This window comes from Pan troglodytes, chromosome 6 (genome assembly GCF_028858775.2).
Source record: "Pan troglodytes isolate AG18354 chromosome 6, NHGRI_mPanTro3-v2.0_pri, whole genome shotgun sequence".
Lineage (NCBI taxonomy): Eukaryota > Metazoa > Chordata > Mammalia > Primates > Hominidae > Pan > Pan troglodytes.
This window is the reverse complement of record NC_072404.2, coordinates 122,895,652-122,912,039: the sequence shown is the minus strand read 5'-3', so window position 1 is coordinate 122,912,039 and position 16,388 is coordinate 122,895,652. Positions and strand designations below refer to the sequence as shown.

At 37.7% G+C, this 16,388-nt stretch overlaps 1 protein-coding gene across 2 annotated transcripts in view; it reads left to right on the top strand.

Annotated features, from left to right (window-relative positions):
• COG5 (component of oligomeric golgi complex 5) overlaps positions 1–16,388 on the top strand; it is a 360,750-nt gene that overhangs the window by 29,370 nt on the left and 314,992 nt on the right. For both annotated transcript variants that reach the window (XM_054687655.2, XM_519305.8), the window contains exon 6: positions 7,282–7,402. In XM_054687655.2, the coding sequence (XP_054543630.2) occupies positions 7,282–7,402 (121 nt within the window). The remainder of the gene's footprint in view (positions 1–7,281; positions 7,403–16,388) is intronic.

Here is a 16,388-nt window from a genome sequence, read left to right as displayed (position 1 = left end):
TTAGCTCTTCTTGTTGCATTGATCCCTTTACCATTATGTAATGGGCTTCTTTGTCTTTTTTGATCTTTGTTGGTTTAAAGTCTAAACAATCAGAGACTAGGATTGCAACCCCCACTTTTTTTTTTTTTTTTGCTTTCCATTTGCTTGGTAAATATTCACCCATCCCTTTATTTTCAGCCTATATGTGTCTTTACACATGAGATGGGTCTCCTGAATTCATCACATGAATGGGTCTTAACTCTATCCAATTTGCCAGTCTGTGCCTTTTAATTGGAGCATTTAACCCATTTAAATTTAGGATTAATATTGTTATGTGTGAATTTTATCCTGTCATTATGATGCTAACTTGTTATTTTGCTCATTAGTTGATGCAGATTCTTCATAGTGTTGATGGTCTTTAACTTTTGGTTTGTTTTTGCAGTGGCTGGTACCAGTTTTTCCTTTTGATATTTAGTGCTTCCTTCAGGAGCTCTTGTAAGGCAAGCCTGGTGGTGATAAAATCTCTCATCATCTGCTTGTCTGTAAAGGATTTTATTTCTACTTTGCTTATGATGCTTAGTTTGGCTGGATATGAAATTCTGGGTTGAAAATTCTTTTCTTTAAGAATGTTAAGTATTGGCTGCTACTCTCTTCTGGCTTGTAGGGTTTCTACAGAGAGATCTGCTGTTAGTCTGATGGGCTTCCCTTTGTGGGTAACCTGACCTTTCTCTTGGGCTGCTCTTAACATTTTTTCTTTCATTTCAACCTTGGTGAATCTGATGATTATGTGTCTTGGGGTTGTTCTTCTTGAGGAGTATCTTAGTGGTCTTCTCTGTATTTCCTGAATTTGAATGTTGGCCTGTCTTGCTATGTTGGGGAAGTTCTCCTGGATAATATCTTGAAGTGTGTTTTCCAACTTGGTTCCGTTCTCCCCATCACTTTCGGGTACAGCAATCAAATGTAGGTTTGGTCTTTTCACATAGTCCTGTATTTCTTGGAGGCTTTGTTTGTTCTCTTTCATTCTTTTTTCTCTGATCTTTTCTTCATGCTTTATTTCATTAAGTTGATCGTCAGTCTCTGATATCCTTTCTTCCAATTGATCTATTTGGCTATTGATACTTATGTATGCTTCACGAAGTTCTCCTGCTGTTTTTCAGCTCAATCAGGTCATTTACGTTCTTTAAACTGGTTATTCTAGTTAGCAATTCCTCTAACCTTTTTTTCAAAGCTGTTAGCTTCCTTGCATTGGGTTAGAACATGCTCCTGTAGCTTGGAGGAGTTTGTTATTACCCACCTTCTGAAGTCTCCTTCTGTCAATTTGTCAAACTGATTCCCCATCCACTTTTGTTCCCTTGCTGGTGAGGCGTTGTGATCCTTTGGAGGAGAAGAGGTATTCTGGTTTTTGGCATTTTCAGCCTTTTTGTGCTGGTTTTTCCTCATCTTCGTGGATTTATCTACCTTTTGGTCTTTGCTGTTGGTGACCTTTGGATGGAGTTTTTGCATGATGTTGGTGTTGATGCTGTTGATTTCAGTTTATTAGTTTTTCTTCTAACAGTCAGGCCCCTCTGCTGCAGGTCTGCTGGAGTTTGCTGCGGGTCCACTCCAGACCCTGTGTCCTTGAGTATCACCAGTGGAGGCTGCAGAACAGCAAAGACTGACTAGAAAAAAAATCACCGTGAGACTAGTGTTAAGCATGAGAACTAGTATTAAATGAAAGTTATAAAGAATAGTGTGTAATAACTATATGTTTTGGCAAAGAAATATAATTCAGCTGTAAAAAACAGTGGGAAGAGCATATGCAAAAAATTTTAAAAACTATTTTCTGCCATCATACTTTTGACTGTAGTGTTTGTTTTGTTGCTCAGGTATTTTCTGTGTATTGTGCAGCAGAGCAAATGAATAATTATACATTATTCTAATTTTGTTATCTCCTGTGTCCTTGAGAGCTAGGAATCTTAATGTGGAAGAAATTATATACTGTTTATATTTATATAGATGTAAGAAGGCTAAATCCGCTACTTCTGATTTTTAATTAGAAGTATCAGTATGAACTTGAGATACTTTAATGTTATTTAAAAATAGTATATACCTTATATTTGTGTGTATATATATATTTGTGCATATGTATATGTATGTTAATCTGAGAATGTTTTATGTGTATTGTGGCATAAATCAAATGAATATTTATGTGATATTTTAATGCTGGCATTTCCTTGCTATGTCTATGGAAAAGTCCCAGAAATGAACAAACCTAGTTCTGTGAATGTGGTCTTGAAATGCTGTTTTCTGCCTGGGCGCAGTGGCCCATTCCTATAATCCCAGCACTTTGGGAGGCCAAGGCAGGTGGATCACATGAGGTCAGGAGTTCGAGATCAGCCTGGCCAACATGGTGAAACCCCATCTCTATTAAAAATACAAAAATTAGTCAGGCATGGTGGTGGGCACATGTAATCCCAGCTACTCAGGAGGCTGAGGCAGGAGAATCGCTTGAACCCTGGAGGGGGAGGTTGCAGTAAGCCAAGGTTGTGCCATTGTACTCTAGCCTGGGCGACAAAAGCGAAACTGTCTCAAAAAGAAAAAAAAGTAATGCTGTTTTCTACTAAAAGAAACCAGGGCTTCTTTGAGAAATCTTTGATTCCAGGTCTTGGGCATGAAATGTATAAAATGATTCTGGAACATTTTTATACCAGATACCAAGGAGGCTATCAACGACTGCTCGGTTCATGACAAAGGAACTCAGGAACTGACTTGAATAGGCTTTGGGTGACCAGCTATTTTAGTTTTACTACTGAAAGTCCTAAAACTTGGGAAACTTCTCAGTCTCAGGCAAAGTGGTACAGTTAATCACTCTCAGAGGCTTCTGCTGGCCGAAATGGAACACTTTGAGCATCAATAAGGATAAGAGCCATGATGGGTTGGGCATCCCTTATTATGTTTAAATCCATTTCATAAAGATATCAAAAAAAAAAAAAAAAAGCAAAACCCCAGAACACCCACCTCCCCCCCGCCCCCACCGACTAATTTTTCATTATTGGTGAATATTAGGAAATTATTCCTTCATTTTGAAAACTAATAAGGGAAAGATTAAGTATTTATTTTTAGTTTTCAGTATGAACAATACTCCTAGGTAAACAAATAGTCAATGAGGTAAAGTTTATTTTTATAGAGAAATTTCATATGCTTGTAAATAAAGACAAAATGACAGAATTGGATTATTACTATTTTGCAGTCACTTATGTTTCAGTGGATTTTGACTTTGAATATCAGTGGCTGATACTCAACACAAAAAGAGAGAAAATCATACATCTCTTAAAATATACCACCCTCTAATGTTTAATCTTGCCAAAAATACTAAACTTAAATCTGATGAAGCTGCCCACATCCAACTACTAATTTACAGGTAATATAGAAGATAGAGGAACTTGTTAAACTGCATCAAGGGAATACAGTCAACAAAACCCAGTCTGTGGGAAACTTTAGGACAAATGATCCAATATATTCAACAAATTGCAATGAAAAAAAGAGAAGGTGAGGGAACAGATTAAAAACAAGAAAAATTAAACCATAGCACTTAGGTATTTGTACTTCAGTAATAAAAAAAATAAAAGTAAGGAAGTGATTAATGTAAAAGAGTAGTGGTTTCTCTTGGTTGGCATGAAGGGTAATGGCATTGGGAGGGAGTAAATGAGGGCTTCTGTGGTGGCTCACATGATCCTGTCTCCTGATCTGTGTGTTGCTTCTAAGTTCCTTTAGCTGTGTATCTCTGAGTGTGGTTTTCCATGCTTGTGTTATTTAATAGTAAAAGTCTAAAATAAAAAAACAGGGAGGGAAAGGAAATTGATTGGAGGGGAGGCAGCTATATTGGGAAATGGTGAGAACTGATGCCTTATAGATCAACTTATAATAGCTTAGACTTATTAACTAAGGATTTTATTAAATGGTATTCCCAGAAGATTCAACATAATCTGTAAGTAGAGAGCCATTAAAGTTTACTAAAAAGGGGGTTGGAGTGCTGAAAACTGTGTTTTTTTTTTTTTTTTTGAGATGGAGTTTCGCTCTTGTTGCCCAGGCTGGAGTGCAATATCACAATCTCGGCTCATTGCAACCTCCGCCTCCCGGGTTCAAGCGATTCTTCTGCCTCAGCCTCCCAAGTAGTTGGGATTACAGGCATATGCCACCACACCCAGCTAATTTTGTATTTTTAGTAGAAATGGGGTTTCTCCATGTTGGTCAGGCTGGTCTCGAACTCTCGACCTAAGGTGATCCGCCCGCCTTGGCCTCCCAAAGTGATGGGATTACAGGCATGAGCCACTGCGTCTCGCCCAAAAACTGCATTTTTAAGAAGATAAATCTGGCTGGGTGGATTTCAATGAGAGACTTGAAAGCTAGCCGAGAAACCACTATGTAAAGGTAATGGTGATAAAGATGTGGATTAGGGTGATGCTTGTAGGAATAGAGGTAAAATAACAACTTTTGTTTTATGCAGTAGGATAGTTGGTAAGACTTGGTGACAGATTAAGTATGGTTGCTAAAAATAAAAACAGTAGAAATAAAGATTGCATGTTTTGAGAGCATACCCTTTGTTGGGTAGGATTAGGGAATTCTGGATGACAATCTTAGAGTAAGAGCTTAATTTCTTCTTAACGATGTATTTAAAATCTCAGAGGAATGAGATTTTACGTTCCAAATTGTTTATCTAAAAATGTCAGTTCTAACAGGGAAGGTGCTGATAATGTTTCCAGTGCAAGATATCCAAGTTACTGGTGTCGAATCCGTACAGGTCTGCAGCAACCTCAATTCTTGCCTCCTCAGAAGAAAGAATTCGACTGAGGGGCATAAGGCAGAAAAAGAGACCAAGGTACATTTCAGAGCAGGAATGGAAGTTTATTTAAAAAGGCTTTAGAACAGGAAAGAAAGAAAGGAAAGTATGCTTGGAAGAGTCCCACGTGGGCACTGAGGTCAGGTGCAGTGTTTAACCTTGATCCGAGGACTTTATAGCCTGGCTCCTTTCCCAAGATTCTTCCCTTAGGGTGGGCTGCCCACATGTCCAGTGCCCTCCTTACCCTTAAGAGGTGAGCACAGGCAGTGTGTTTAGGAATTTCTATGCATGCTCACCTGAGGCTTTCTTCCTTTTTCAGGTGGAGTGCCCCCGGAAGGTCATACTCCACCATTTTGTGTCTTAAAGCACATGCCCTGGAAGTTGCTTCTCCCTGGCATTTGCATTCAATTAACACTTTAATGCACCAGGCGTGGACCATCAGGAAATGTCCTCTCCCTGGCACTGACTGCCAATTTATCAGTTTTAGAGAGGCAATGTGATAACTTCCAAATCATCAACCGACGTTCCTAGTGGGTGGGGCAATAGCCCTCTCCTGCCCCACTCTTGACTGTCTAACTACCTGCAACAATAACAGTGATTGTTTTTGTTAAATGCATACTTGGGACAGAGATACGAGGGTGACTTTTCAATGTTATTTCTTTTTATTTCTTGAATTTTGAATCATGTGCTTGTATTATCTATTCAGAAAACGGATAATATTTAATTAAAAGATAAAGATGCCCCAATTGTCAATTTCCATGGGAAAAATTCTCCTTTGGCATTCCTTTTTTTTTTTTTTTTTTTTTTAATTTTAGTATTTCAGATTAGTTTCTCTGAAAAGCAGTCAGGTAAACATGTTTAATACTTGATTGGCTTTGACTTACATGTGTTTGTAAATATATGTTTGTTTTATGTTTGAGTATGGTGTATGCATACATACGGTGTATTGCTTGTGAGTGCATGGGTGTGGCTGTGTGTGGCTCTGGTGTATGTATTTATTTCACCCATAAAAGAATGTTTATACCTGGAGGTTCAGGGACCCTGGCTTCTCAGAGCTTTTAATTCTTATTGCCACCATGTAGGATTTTTCTCCTTAAACAGGGGAGATGTCCTTGCTTTTCAGTTAGCCTTGGGGCCATTCAAAAATGGTTGTGATGCAGCAGTATGGAATGTCTCTCTTTCCTTTGTAATCACTACTGAGGCTGAAGATCACTACATGTTGGTTATTCAGTATGTCACCCTCTACCACACTCTCCCTCATGCAACTGCTGTGAATCCAGCTTCTGTAATAAAGTGTCCTAAAATACATGAACCTTTATTTCTTATCTCAGCCTTTTGATAGCTAAAGACCTAGTATTAGATCTGGGAAAAGGAATAGGAAGTGTGTGAAATAGTTTTGTTGTTTATGTGCTTTCTCTTTTATAATTTATTAGTGATTAAAAATCACCACGCATGGTGGCTCACACCTGTAATCCTAGCACTTTGGGAGTCTGAGGTGGGAGGTTCACCTGAGCCCAGTAGTTTGAGAGCAGCCTGGGCAACATGGCAAAACCTCATCTCCACAAAAAATACAATTAGCCAGGCATGGTGGCACACGCCTGTAGTCCCAGCTTGTTGGGAGCCTGAGGCAGAAGGATCGCTTGAGCCCAGGAGGTAGAGGTTGCAGTGAGGTGTGATCATGCCACTGCACTCCAGTTTGGGCAACTGAGCGAGACCCTGTTCTCAAAAAAAAAAAAAAAAAAAAGATTAGGAAAATAATGAAATTGAGAGAAGTTTTAAGACTACTCCTGCAGGATATAGGAAAGAGAAGCTGGGACTGAAAATAACAGGAGGCAGTAGTAGGAAGCTGAGCAACCTAGCATAGTGATTGTCAATTTTGGCTGCACATTGGTACCACCTGGGAATATTAAAAACATGAAAACATAACTCATGCTTGGTTCTAACCCATAGAAATGCTGTTTTAATTGGTCAGGGCTGTGGCCTGGGCATTGGAACATTTTCAGTCTACCCACTTGAATTTGTAATCAAGACTGAGAACCACTGGCCTAGAGAAGAAAGCTGGTTTAGGACTGAAAGAATCCTTGGGTCTCACAGTGCCTCAATTCCAAGTTCTCTCCACTTGGGATGAATTGGAGTTTATTGTAAAATGTAAATATAGTACTTCCGTGTGTTCCCTAGGACATTTGATGCTTTTTAAGACTTGCTATTATTTAGGTTTGTGGTTGGTGGGAAACAAAAAAAGCATGAGTGAATCTTTAGCATCTGGAAAGAATGGGTAGATTCACATATTAAGCACAATGTGAGCCACTGTTTTTTTTTTTTTTAATTTAAGTTCCGGGATACATGTGCAGGTTTGTTACATAGGTAAACATGTGCCATGGTGGTTTGCTGCACCTATCAACCCACTGTGCTTGTTATTACTATTTATTAATAGTAATAAAACTTCATGGATCAACTAACTTAACATTGTGATGTTTGCACAGGTTGCCTGTGATTTGCTTCGGAGGATTATTCGTATCTTGAATCTCAGTAAGAGACTCCAAGGACAACTGCAAGGGGGAAGTAGAGAGATAACAAAAGCTGCTCAGAGTCTCAATGAACTTGGTAAGTTTTTTTTTTTTTTAATAAAAAGTTAGTAGAGATTTAAATATTTTTAAGTCACTTGATTGGTTGACTTTTGTTATCACCATTAGCAAGTACTATTAAACAAATTTTTAAATAATTGGCTGTATACAATATTGTAACACTTCTCAGAATGAGTAAGTACAAGTAGTTGATTTCACTGAAATGCTATTTATTTTAATTATATAGTAAAATTGTCCTTTTTCATATACAGGTCTGTGAATTTTAATACATATACAGATTTATGTAAGCACTATTACAGTCATGATACAGAACAATTCCATCACTCCCCCAGCTTCCCTCATTATCCCTTCACGATGATGCCTACCCGCTTCTGCTAGTCCTGACAGCCACTGATCTTTTCTCCATCATTGTAGTTTTGTCTTTTTGAGAATGACACATAAATGGAATTACAAAGTAGGTGACCTTTTGAGGCTGTCTTCTTGTACTCAAAATAATACCTTTGAGATTTATTCAAGTTTTGGGGTGTACTAATAGTTTGTTACTTTGTGCTTGATTGAATACCATTGTATGAGTAGCCTGCAGTTTGTTTATTGATTCACTGATTGAAGGACATTTGTGTTGTTTCCAGTTTTTGGTGATTATGAATAGGTGTACAGGTCTTTATGTGAAGTTTTCTTTTCTCTAGGAAATATTCTAGAGAAATGCTGTTTTTAACATGACAAATCCCATGCTGATACTATGCCTAGAAGATTTTAAAAATTTATTTCTTTGTTCATTCTTTTCTCAGACATTTATTGCAGGACCTTGACAGTCAAGAGTTTAATGTTCATGGTTTTGACTATTAACCAGCTGCAAAGTCCATGATGCAGTAGTTCATAATTTTTCAGGCAAAATTTTGAATAGCTAGTGAGTGCACATAGAACTGCCCAACACTTTTAATGTGGCTTGGTGGTTTTCTTCTTTTCACTGGGTACCCACTTATTTTTCTGAAGTGGATATATGTAGTGGCATTTGTACTTTGTAGGCTCAGAAGTCTTTAATTATATCCATTTCAGATATCAAGAGTCTGCTTATTCTTGCTATTGTGCTTTGAAAGCAGTTATGCCAAAATAGTATCAGAGAAATGTACATTACATGTTCTTTCTGAATTTTCCTGTCTTTGATTTTTTGATTATATAGTCATGCTATGCTGTAATGCTTATTCCATATTTTTTGTTAATCAAGGAAATCCTTCACAAATAATGCTTCAACAGCATTGCAATTGTATACTGCTGAAATATAGGTTTTGCTTAGGAAAATCATTGGGAATATCTCTAACTTGTGATTTAGTAGGCTTGGAAAATGTCATATAAAAAGTTGAACTTTTAAGCTGGGTGTGGTGGCTGGTACCTGGAGGCCCAGTTATTTGGGAGGTGGAGGCAGGCAGAATTGCTTGAGGCCAGGAGTTTGAGACCAGCCTGGGTGAACAGAACAGATCTCCTCTTGGCTCTAAAAAGTAAAAATTGAGAAGTAAAGAAAATTAAAACAAAATAAAAGTTGAGCATCATAGCATGTGCCTGCTGTCTCAACTACTTGGGAAACTGAGATGGGAGGATCACTCGAGCCCACAAGTTAGAGGCTGCAGTGAGCTGTTATTGCACCACTGTTCTCCACCCTGGGTGACAGAGCAAGATCTTGACTCTTTAAAAAAAAAAAAAGTTAACTTTAAACAGTGAGTAATGCTTGTGTGTTGTTTTCACAGTATTATCTAAACATAGAAGGGTAAAAATCCAAGTATCAGCCACTGTTTTGCTCTATCACATTTAATATCTGTGCACCAACAATAGTTTGTAGGATTATGGAATCATTAAACATAGATGCATATTATTCCAAGGCTTATTATGGATGTTTGTCATCACTGACACTCCTTCAATATTAAAAAAGTGCTAAATTTTGATTGGATTATGATTATAATTTCTTCTATAGTTGACAGATTCTGTAATACAAGTGGTCATGTCTTCGAAAAAAAAAAAACAAAAACAGGCACAGCCGGGCACGGTGGCTCACGCCTGTAATCCCAGCACTTTGGGAGGCTGAGGCGGGTGGATCATGAGGTCAAGAGATCGAGACCATCCTGGCCAACATGGTGAAACCCCGTCTCTACTAAAAATACAAAAATTAGCTGGGCGTGGTGGTGTGTGCCTGTAATTCCAGCTACTCAGGAGGCTGAGGTAGGAGAATCACTTGAACCCAGGAGGCGGAGGTTGCAGTGAGCCGAGATCCTGCAACTGCACTCCAGCCTGGTGACAGAGCGAGACTCTGTCAAAACAAACAAACAAACAAAAAAACCCCACAAAAAAACAGGCACAAGTATTGATCATAATGTTCTGAGTTAGTATAATGCAGTGTAAAACCATTATCCTTCCAATGTGCTGTTGGCTTTACCTAAAGTTTTTATAAAGATTGTTAAAAAGTTTTTGAGAAAATATAGTTCATGGTGGAATGATCTCAAAGTGGATTGTGTTAATCTAATTTTTAAAAGCTTTGCAGATGATGTGTGACTTAATATTTGCAAAGACATCATGTCTTTTTTATTCACCACTGTAGTTCAGTCTTGACCAGTCCTGGCATTTATAATAAGGAGAAGCCAAGGAAAAATAAGTTGCTACATTTGGAATTAATATTTGAGTAAAAGTAATAATTTTGCAGTCACTATTACAGTTATACACATGTACACTAAATGACACTTCTGTGATTGGAACTTCTCTAAAATTGTCAGTGTCTTTATCAGTGTGGTTTTGTTTTTCATTAGAAAGCATTAGAAAGAATAAAATAATGAAGAGTAACAGTGTTTCATAGACCCTTGAAATTAACTTAAAAGCAATGTTTCAAACTTGAAAGGTTTGAGGCTTGATTTGGGACACCCAGATGAAATACATTGTTGTCTGGAAGTTAAGTATATTCTATGAGACTGGGATGTGGAGTGACTACTAGTGGATACAGATTTGTTTTTAGGGTGATGAAAATGTTCTGGAATTAGATAGTCGTGACTTTTGTGCCACCTTGTCAGTGTACTAAAAACCACTGCATTGTACACTTTGAAAGGGAGAGTTTTATGTTCCGTAAATTTGAAATTCGTCAGTGTTGTGTGTATTAATACCTTTGCCTTTTTATTATGGACTAGTATTCCATTGATACATCATAGTTGGTTTATCCATTTACATGCTGATGGACAGTTGGGTTGTTCCTAATTTTTTTAATATTACAAATTAAGCTGCTATGAACATTCATGTACAAGTCTTTGTAGGAACATATCCTTTCATTTCTCTTGGATAAATACCTAGGATTGGAATGTCTAGATCATATGGTAGGTATATGTTTAGCTTTTTAAAAAATTGCCAAGATTATTTTTCAAAGTTGTTGTAATGTTTACATTCTTTTTTTTTTTTCTTTTTGAGACAAAGTTTTGCTGTTGTTGCCCAGGCTAGAGCACAATGGCGCAATCTCGGCTCACTGCAACCTCCGCCTCCCGGGTTTAAGCAATTCTCCTGCCTCAGCCTCCTGAGTAGCTGGAATTACAGGCGCCCGCCACCATGCCCGGCTAATTTTTGTATATTTAGTAGAGACGGGGTTTCACCATGTTGACCAGGCTGGTCTTGAACTTCTGACCTCAGGTGATCCACCCTTCTCGGCCTCCCAAAGTGCTGGGATTACAGGCGTGAACCACCGCGCCCAGCCAATGTTTACATTCTTACCAGTAGTATTTGAAAGTTCTACTTCCCCCTACAACCATGCCAACACATGTTACACTGTCTTAATTTTAGTCATTCTAATAGGTATGTCGTGGTATCTTGTTTTGAGTTTTCAAAAAAAGCTGTAGTTAATAAAAGAGTTGAGTAAGGTTTCAATATACTAGATAAGTATACAAAAAATTAATTGTATTTCTGTATACTCCTAGCAACAAGCAATTGGAAATTGAAATTCAAAAGTACCACTTATAACAGCATAAAAATATGACAGACTTAAGGATAAGTCTAACAAAAGATGTGTAAAACCTGTACACTGAAAACTACAAAATATTGTTGAGAACAAAGAAGACCTAAATCAATCAATCAGTCAATGTTGTTCATCAGTTGGAAGACTTAATATTGTTTATTAAGATGTATGTTCTTCCCAACTTTATCTGTGAATTCAACAGAATTTCAGTTTAAATTCCAGGGGGGCTTTTAGAAATTGATAAGCTGATTTTAAAATTCATATAGAAATTCAGAGGATCTCGAATAGCTAGAATAACTTTTAAGAGAAAACAGAGTTGGGGGAATAACCCTACCTGATTTGAAGACTTATTACAAAGACTCCTTAAAGTAATCAAGACATAAAGATCAATGGAACAGAGATCTCAGAAATAGACCCACATATATATGAACAACTGATTTTTGACACATTTAGTAGAGAAAAAATAGTCTTTTCAACAGATGGTGCAGGAACAATTGGATCTCAATATGCAAAACAGTGAACTTGTATCCATACTTCATTTCACATAAAAATATTAACTCAGAATGAATTCGTGTCCTAAATGTAAAATCTAAAACTACAGAACTTAAAGTAGGAGACTCAGAAGATTTTTTTATTTTTATTTTTATTTTTTTCTTTTCTTCTTTTCTTAAATTTTTAATTTTACTTTAAGTTCCGGGATACATGTGCAGAAAATGCAGGTTTGTTACATAGTTATACATGCGCCATGGTGGTTTGCTGCACCTATCAACCTGTCATCTAGGTTTTGTTGTTGTTGTTGTTTTTTGAGACGGAGTTTCACTCTCGTTGCACAGGCTGGAGTGCAGTGGCGCCATCTCCGCTCACCGCAACCTCCGCCTCCTGGGATCAAGCGACTCTCTTGCCTCAGCCTGCTCAGTAGCCGGGATTACAGGCATTCACCACCACGCCTGGCTAATTTTGTATTTTTAGTAGAGACAGGGCTTCTCCATGTTGGTCAGGCTGATCTTGAACTCCTGACTTCAGGTGATCTGCCCGCCTCGGCCTCCCAAAGTGCTGGGATTACAGGCGTGAGCCACTGCGCCTGGCCTAGGTTTTAAGCCTCACATGCATTAGTTATTTATCCTAATGCTCTCTCTCCCCTGCCCCCTGACAGTCCTTGGTGTGTGTTGTTCCCCTCCCTGTGTCCAAGTGTTCTCATTGTTCAACTCCCATTTACGAGTGAGAACGTGCAGTGTTTGGTTTTCTATTCCTATGCTAGTTTGCTGAGGATGAAGGCTTCCAGCTTCATCCATGTCCCTGCCAAGGACATGATTTCATTTTTTTTTATGGCTGCATAGTGTGTGTAGCACATTTTCTTTATCCAATCTATCGTTGATGGACATTTGCGTTGGTTTCATGTCTTTGCTATTGTAAATAGTGCTGCAGTAAACATACATGTGCATGTGTCTTTACAGTAGAATGATTTATATTCCTTTGGGTATATCCCAGTATTGGGATTGCTGGGTCAAATGGTATTTCTGGTTCTAGATACTTGAGGAATCGCCACACTTTCTTCCACAACTGTTGAACTAATTTACATTCCCACCAACAGTGTAAAAGCATTCCTATTTCTCCACAGCCTCGTCAGCATCTATTGTTTCTTGACTTTTTAGTAATTGCCATTGGCGTGAGATGGTATCTCATTATGGTTTTGATTTGCATTTCTGTAATGATCAGTGATGTTAAGCTTTTTAAAATGTTTGTTGGCTGCATAAGTGTCGTCTTTTGAGAAGAGTCTATTCATATCCTTTGCCCACTTTGTGATTTTTTGTTTGTTTCCTTGTAAATTTGTGTAAGTTCCTTGTAGATGCTGGATATTAGACATTTGTCAGATGGGTAGATTGCAAAATCTTTCTTCCATCCTGTAGGTTGCCTGTTCGGTCTGATGATAGTTTCTTTTGCTGTGCAGAAGCTCTTTAGTTTAATTAGATACCATTTATCAATTTTTGTTTTTGTTGCATTTGCTTTTGGCGTTTTCATCATGAAATCTTTGCCCATGCCCTGAATGGTCTTGTCTGTGTTTTCATCTAGCATTTTTATAGTTTTGGGTTTTACATTTAAGTCTTTAATCTATCTTGAGTTAATTTTTGAATAAGGTATAAGGAAGGAGTCCAGTTTCAGTTTTCTGCATACGGCTAGCCAGTTTTCCCAGCACCATTTATTAAATAGGGAATCTTTTCCCCATTGCTTGTTTTTGTCCAATTTGTTGAAGATCAGCTGGTTGTACAGCTGGTGTAGTGTTATTTCTGAGGTCTCTGTTCTGTTTCATTAGTTACATATCTCTTTTGGTGCCAGGACCATGCTGTTTTGGTTACTGTAGCCTTGTAGTATAGTTTGAAGTCAGATCTCCTGATGCCTCCAGTTTTGTTCCTTTTGCTTAGGATTGTCTTGGCTATATGAGCTCTTTTTTGGTTCCATATGAAATTTAAAGTAGTTTTTTCTAACTCTGTGAAGAATGTTAATGGTAGTTTGATAGGAATAGCATTGAATCTATAAATTACTTTGGATAGTATGGCCATTTTCACAGTATTGATTCTTCCTATCCATGAGCATGGAATGTTTTCTTATTAGTTTGTGTCTTCTCTTATTGCCTTGAGCTGTGGTTTGTAGTTCTCCTTGAAGAGGTCCTTCACTTCCCTTAGTAGCTGTGTTCCTAGATATTTTATTCTCTTTGTAGCAGTTGTGAGTGGGAGTTCATTCATGATTGGGCTCTCTGCTTGTCTGTTGTTGGTGTATAGGAATGCTTGTGATTTTTGCACATTGATTTTGTATCCTGAGACTTCACTGAAGTTGCTTATCAATTTAAGGAGTTTTTGGGCTGAGACGATGGGGTTTTCTAAATATACAGTTATGTCATCTGGAAACAGACAATTTGACTTCCTCTCTTCCTATTTGAATACGCTTTATTTCCTTCTGTTGCCTGCTTGCCCTGGCCAGAACTTCCAATGCTATGTTGAATAGGAGAGGTGAGAGAGGGCATCCTTGTCTTGTGCCTGTTTTCAAAGGGAATGCTTCCAGCTTTTGCCCATTTAGTATGATATTGGCTATGGGTTTGTCATAAATAGCTCTCATTATTTTGAGATATGTTCCATCAATACCTAGTTTATTGAGAGTTTTTAACATGAAGGTATGTTGAATTTTATCAGAGCCCTTTTCTGTGTCTGTTGAGGTAATCTTATGTTTTTTTTGTCATTGGTTCTGTTTATGTGATGGATTATGTTTATTGATTTGCATATGTTGAACCAGCCTTGCATCCTGTGGATGAAGCCGAGTTGATCATGGTGGATAAGTTTTTTACTGTGCTGCTGGATTCGGTTTGCCAGTATTTTATTGAGGATTTTCACATCGATGTTCATCAGGGATATTGGCCTGAAGTTTTCTTTTTTTGTTGTGTCTCTGCCAGGTTTTGGTTATCAGGATGATGCTGACCTCATAAAATGAGTTAGGGAGGAGTCCCTCCTTTTCAGTTGTTTGGAATAGCATCTGAAGGAGTGGTACCAGCTCCTCTTTGTACCTCTGGTAGAATTCGGCTGTGAATCCGTCTGGTCCTGGGCTTTTTTGGCTGGTAGGCTATTAATTAGTGCCTCAATTTTGGGACTTGTTATTAGTCTATTCAGAGATTTGACTTCTTCCTGGCTTAGTCTTGGGAGTGTGTATGTGTCCAAGTATTTTTCCATTTCTTCTAGATTTTCTAGTTTATTTGCGTAGAGGTTTTTATAGTATTCTCTTGGTGGTAGTTTGTATTTCTTTGGGGTCAGTGGTGTTATCCCCTTTATCATTTTTTATTGTGTCTACTTGATTCTTCTCTCTTTTCTTCTTTATTAGTCTAGCTAATGCTCTATTTTGTTAATTTTTTCAAAAAACCAGCTCCTGGATTCATTAATTTTTTGAAGGATTTTTTGTGTCTGTGTCTCCTTCAGTTCTGCTCTGATCTTAGTCATTTCTTGTCTTCTGCTAGCTTTTGGGTTTGTTTGCTTTTGCTTCTCTAGTTCTTTTAATTGTGATGTTAAGGTGTCGATTTTAGATCTTTCCCGCTTTCTCCTGTGGGCATTTAGTGCTATAAATTTCCCTCTAAACACTGCTTTAAATGTGTCCCAGAGATTCTGGTATGTTGTCTCTTTGTTCTAATTGGTTTCAAAGAACTTCTTGATTTCTTCCTTTAATTTTGTTATTTACCCAGGAGTCATTTAGGAGCGGTTGTTCAATTTCCATGTAGTTATTTGGTTTTGAGTGAGTTTCTTAATCCCGAGTTCTAATTTGATTGCATTGTGGACTGTTTGTTATGATTTCCATTCTTTTGCATTTGCTGACAAGTGTTTATTTCCAATTATGTGGTTGATTTTAGAATAACTGCCTTGTGGCACTGAGAAGAATGTATATTCTGTTGATTTAGAATGGAGAGTTCTGTAGATGTCTGTTAGGTCCACTTGATCCAGAGTGAGTTCAAGTCGTGAATATCCTCGTTAATTTTCTGTCCCGTTGATCTGTCTAATGTTGGCAGTGGGGTGTTAAAGTCTCCCACTATTACTGTGTGGGAGTCTGAGTCTCTTTGTAGGTCTCTAAGAACTTGTTTTATGAATCTTGGTGCTCCTCTCTCTATATATATATTTAGGATATATATTAGTATATATATTTAGGATAGTTAGCTTTTCTTGTTGAATTGATCCATTTACGATTATATAATGCCCTTCTTTGTCTTTTTTGATCTTTGTTGGTTTAAAGTCTCTTTTATCAGAGACTAGGATTGTAACCCCTGCTTTTTTTTGTTTCCCATTTGCTTGGTAAATTTTCATCTATCCTCTTATTTTGAGCCTATGTATATCTTTGCACGTGAGATGGGTCTCCTGAATATAGCTCATCAGTGGATCTTGACTCTTTATTCAGTTTGCCAGTCTGTACCTTTTTAATTGGGACATTTAGCCCATTTACATTTAAGGTTAAAATTGTTATGTGTGAATTTGATCCTGTCATCATGATGCTAACTTGTTAT